The sequence below is a fragment of the Lingula anatina genome, chromosome 7 (assembly GCF_051362555.1).
Source record: "Lingula anatina isolate TDL-2025a chromosome 7, LinAna3.0, whole genome shotgun sequence".
Classification (NCBI taxonomy): Eukaryota; Metazoa; Brachiopoda; class Lingulata; order Lingulida; family Lingulidae; genus Lingula; species Lingula anatina.
This window is the reverse complement of record NC_141773.1, coordinates 12,647,473-12,651,047: the sequence shown is the minus strand read 5'-3', so window position 1 is coordinate 12,651,047 and position 3,575 is coordinate 12,647,473. Positions and strand designations below refer to the sequence as shown.

General features: G+C 39.0%; 1 protein-coding gene across 1 annotated transcript; it reads left to right on the top strand.

Moving 5' to 3' along the window:
- The first annotated feature begins 293 nt into the window (after positions 1-293).
- On the top strand, positions 294-3,312 carry LOC147760764 (uncharacterized). Its single transcript, XM_087017189.1, has 4 exons — positions 294-604; positions 1,383-2,246; positions 2,806-2,890; positions 3,192-3,312. The coding sequence occupies exons 1-4, from the start codon at positions 415-417 to the stop codon at positions 3,310-3,312; spliced, it is 1,260 nt and encodes a 419-aa protein (XP_086873315.1). The 5' UTR covers positions 294-414.
- The last annotated feature ends 263 nt before the right edge of the window (positions 3,313-3,575 follow it).

The window sequence follows — 3,575 nt, the reverse complement described above, 5'->3', positions numbered from 1 at the left end:
CCCAGTGGAAGTTTTGTTGAACTGCACATTTGAAGAGTCGTCCATATGCAATTTCACGTTTGACGGCAGCCATACTAATCCTAACTGGACACGGCATAGAGGGAGGACGCCAAGTAACAACACAGGACCAAATGGTGATCATACGACGGGAGGTTTGTAAAATATATTTAAGGTGATCGATCATCAGTGCATTCGGTTGATGATAAATAATTATAGTTGTTAGTTATATTACTGGCACACACGTCATTCCTGCATCAACCAAGTTAGCTGGAAACCAAATAATAAATGCAATGTATATATGACCCTATCCATTTTGTTTTCTTTTACACTTTTTTCATTTGCCCTGCAAAGGTAAGGACCAGCGAACGGATATTGTGAAATACGTTTTTCCTTTTTTTGACAGATGGGTATTACATGTACTTGGAGACAAGCGGCTCATTTACAGTTTATTCCGCGCAGTTGCTTTTCCCGTTTACCCAGGAAACGTTTTCACAACGTTGTCTACGTTTCTTTTACCACATGTACGGCTCAACCATCGGTTCTCTGAAAGTGGCATCAGTTAATTCCAGTGGGAGTATTATTTTTACACATTGGTCAAAAACAGGTAGGCAACTTCTGCTCTAAAAGCACAAAGAAAATAAACGTGGCACTCACTGAAAGTCGAATAAAGTAGCTTGATTGTACATGTGTGATTTTCTGTTATCTTAAATCGACGAAGACAGACGAACAGCAATGCCTATTTCTGCCGAAACTTAATAGGGTCAGTTACGAATTGGGTAGTTCCTTTTTTCGACGATGTAAATTGGATCATAAACCAGTGAGTGGATTTTCAGTGGGTTCCATTATCAACTATAGATCCATGATGTATATTTTAGGATTGCCAATTTAACTTGGCAATAAAGATGTCCATAGAACTATCCAATTTGTAACTGACACGTTACATTTGTAACGTTTGTTACATGGAACATTTTGTAATATGTTGTCTTTTGGTCCTGTAACCAGTGCACGTAGTCAAAAATATTTTGGAAAATTATCGTGTATTCAAAAGGGATATTCTTTCAAAGAAAAGACGGGGAGACAGAGCAATAAATTAATGTGAGGGCATGGATTTATTTCAGTTAAGGGCAAATTACAAAATAGATAAACTGAAAGTCGCAGAGAAATAATGCACTCTTTCCTGGTCACTATCGTATTTTCAAATCTATGGTGATCTATGACGATTAACATGCATATTTTAATATAATATTTTTGCATTAGGCAGCATTATACTATTGAGGACTTTTTAAGTTTGTAAACGTTGGAAAGACAATAATATCCTCAACCGTTGATATGCATGTCTAGACTGCATGTCTGACGAAGTATGTCAATTTCGTGTTTCACAGGGAGTCAAGGACCGGACTGGAAACAAGCAGTAGTGAATATCACAAATGGATCAAGTGCCTTGGCTTTTATAGCTGTCCGTGGGGGAGGCCCATTTGGCGACATAGCAATAGATGACGTCATACTTGAAAATGGAACTTGTCTAAGAAACACTGACGTAGATATGTTTACGGCGACAAACGCTTTACTTGAACCTTCAATCATTTGGTCTCCTGCATCTTCTGATGTATATACGTATAAGCCCAGCACCGTCTTGGCGACGGATAACTCATATATGACTCAGTTGTCAACGCTTTCGAACATGTTTTCTGCAACTACTGGTGTAGGGTATGCATCCACGCAACAAGTGTTTGCTTCATCCTCAAGTGCAGCAGAAGCACTTTCATCTACTTTGGATACATTTTCTTTGTTATCTGGTGAGACACCTTCGTCTCTTTCTCCTTCTTCTGTTGCTACGATCCTGTTGTCATTGCCTGACCTATCAGTTGTCACCGCAGATGCGACTCTTCATGTACCAGCAGCTTCGCCGGCGACAATAACACCGTCAGCGACAGCATATTCACAGCTAGAAGTCACAACACTGATGGAATTAAATTCAGTTTCCAAACAGATTGAGCAGGTGTCTCGAGTGACACAAGCAATCGACGCAAACCAACCATCTGCGACATCTTCCGTGAATGTGGGAAATAGTCATACGTCACCTTTCCTGACGGTCTCGAATGACGCCAGTAACGTGCTTTATTTCGAAACAACCACAGCAACGACTGATTTGATTTCCTCTACAACAAATAGTGATTCGAATGTCAAAGCAAGTTCAACAACGGAATCAAGACAACGAAACAAAGACAAAAACAAGGGGAAAGAAGGTAATGGCGCATTTTCGGATTTTGGCTGGTCCTTTACACTAAAGAATGTGGTCTCAAATTACTGTCTTCCAACATAGACAATTGTATTATGCCACAATTGGCTTGCGTATCAGACATACATTGTACAGTGTGGGTAGTAATTACCTGATTATGGTTTAAAATGGGTACCAGTTGGATAAGACAGTGTCTAACCCGCTAACACATCCTGCTGACGCTAATATGTACAAACTCTGTGAGTATAGGAACCCCAAATGGAGTGTTTTGACATCCAAGTTAAAATCATGTGCTATCAATCTGCAAGAGAAATGGTCAATTCTACGACCAAATCTAAATGTCCCCCATGTTGTTCTAGCGTAGAGGATTTGCCGAGATTTCGTTAATTTTAATTTTATTTTATATTTTGCATCGCATTTTTAGCATTTATGACTGCATTTAATTGATTAAAGTTATAATGTATACCACTTACATTCACCGATCAACTTTTGAACCATGATGCATAATGGAACGATCAAATATTGTCACCCGCTTATAAATGATTGAATGTGGTTTTTTGTTTTAGGTGAAATCATAGCTATAGCTGCTGGTGCAGGAGGTGGAGGACTTCTGGTTATAGTTACTATAGCCGTCATCGCTGCCGTGAAACTGTGAGTCAGCTTAAAATTTTCATTTCACTTAAAGTATATCTTCTTCCAACACAAACTTCTTACTTTTTAAAAGCAACATTTGAAGTTTGATTCAACTGTTTTTTTTAGTACAGGTACGAACGCAATCGATTTGTTGTCGCCGTCTGTATCCTCACTTATTACAAGACCTTAATGAACGTTGCCCTTAAATTTAACACTGCTCACTGTCTCACATTCTACTCATACACCTATCGCTATTCTTCCACACAAACGTCTGGTTTTTAACATTATAATGTAAAACCTGTTGTTCTTATTATTTTAGGAGGCAGAAATCGGCGGTAGGCATCTACGAAAAAACGAACAATGACAGGGAGGCCGGTGTAGGTTCTAATAGTGATGGCAAAAACGCCAATGAGCTGCATATGGAGATGTCTCCGCAATGAAATTTTACACAGTGGGGGAACTGAATCATAACCTAAGACTCTGATCAGGTTTCCTTCAAAAGCGAGTAAATTGTCATAGTCTTCCTGCATGACGTCGACATTATGATCCGATTATGTGGTATTCTCTTGGGCCTTAAGGACTGTTTCTATTAGAGATGGGACGACATAACAAAGGACGACCAATCTTAGTAGGTCGTATAAGTGCAAGTAAGAATAGCTCAATAAATATAACACATCTTACCTGTACAAAATGTAATCTAGCG

Excerpts from the sequence above, each read along its gene's own strand:
- LOC147760764 (XM_087017189.1), top strand. The coding sequence starts at position 415 with ATGTACTTGGAGACAAGCGGCTCATTTACAGTTTATTCCGCGCAGTTG. Across the intron at positions 605-1,382 it reads TACACATTGGTCAAAAACAG|GGAGTCAAGGACCGGACTGG; the intron begins GTAGGCAACTTC and ends CGTGTTTCACAG. Across the intron at positions 2,247-2,805 it reads CAAAAACAAGGGGAAAGAAG|GTGAAATCATAGCTATAGCT; the intron begins GTAATGGCGCAT and ends TTTTTGTTTTAG.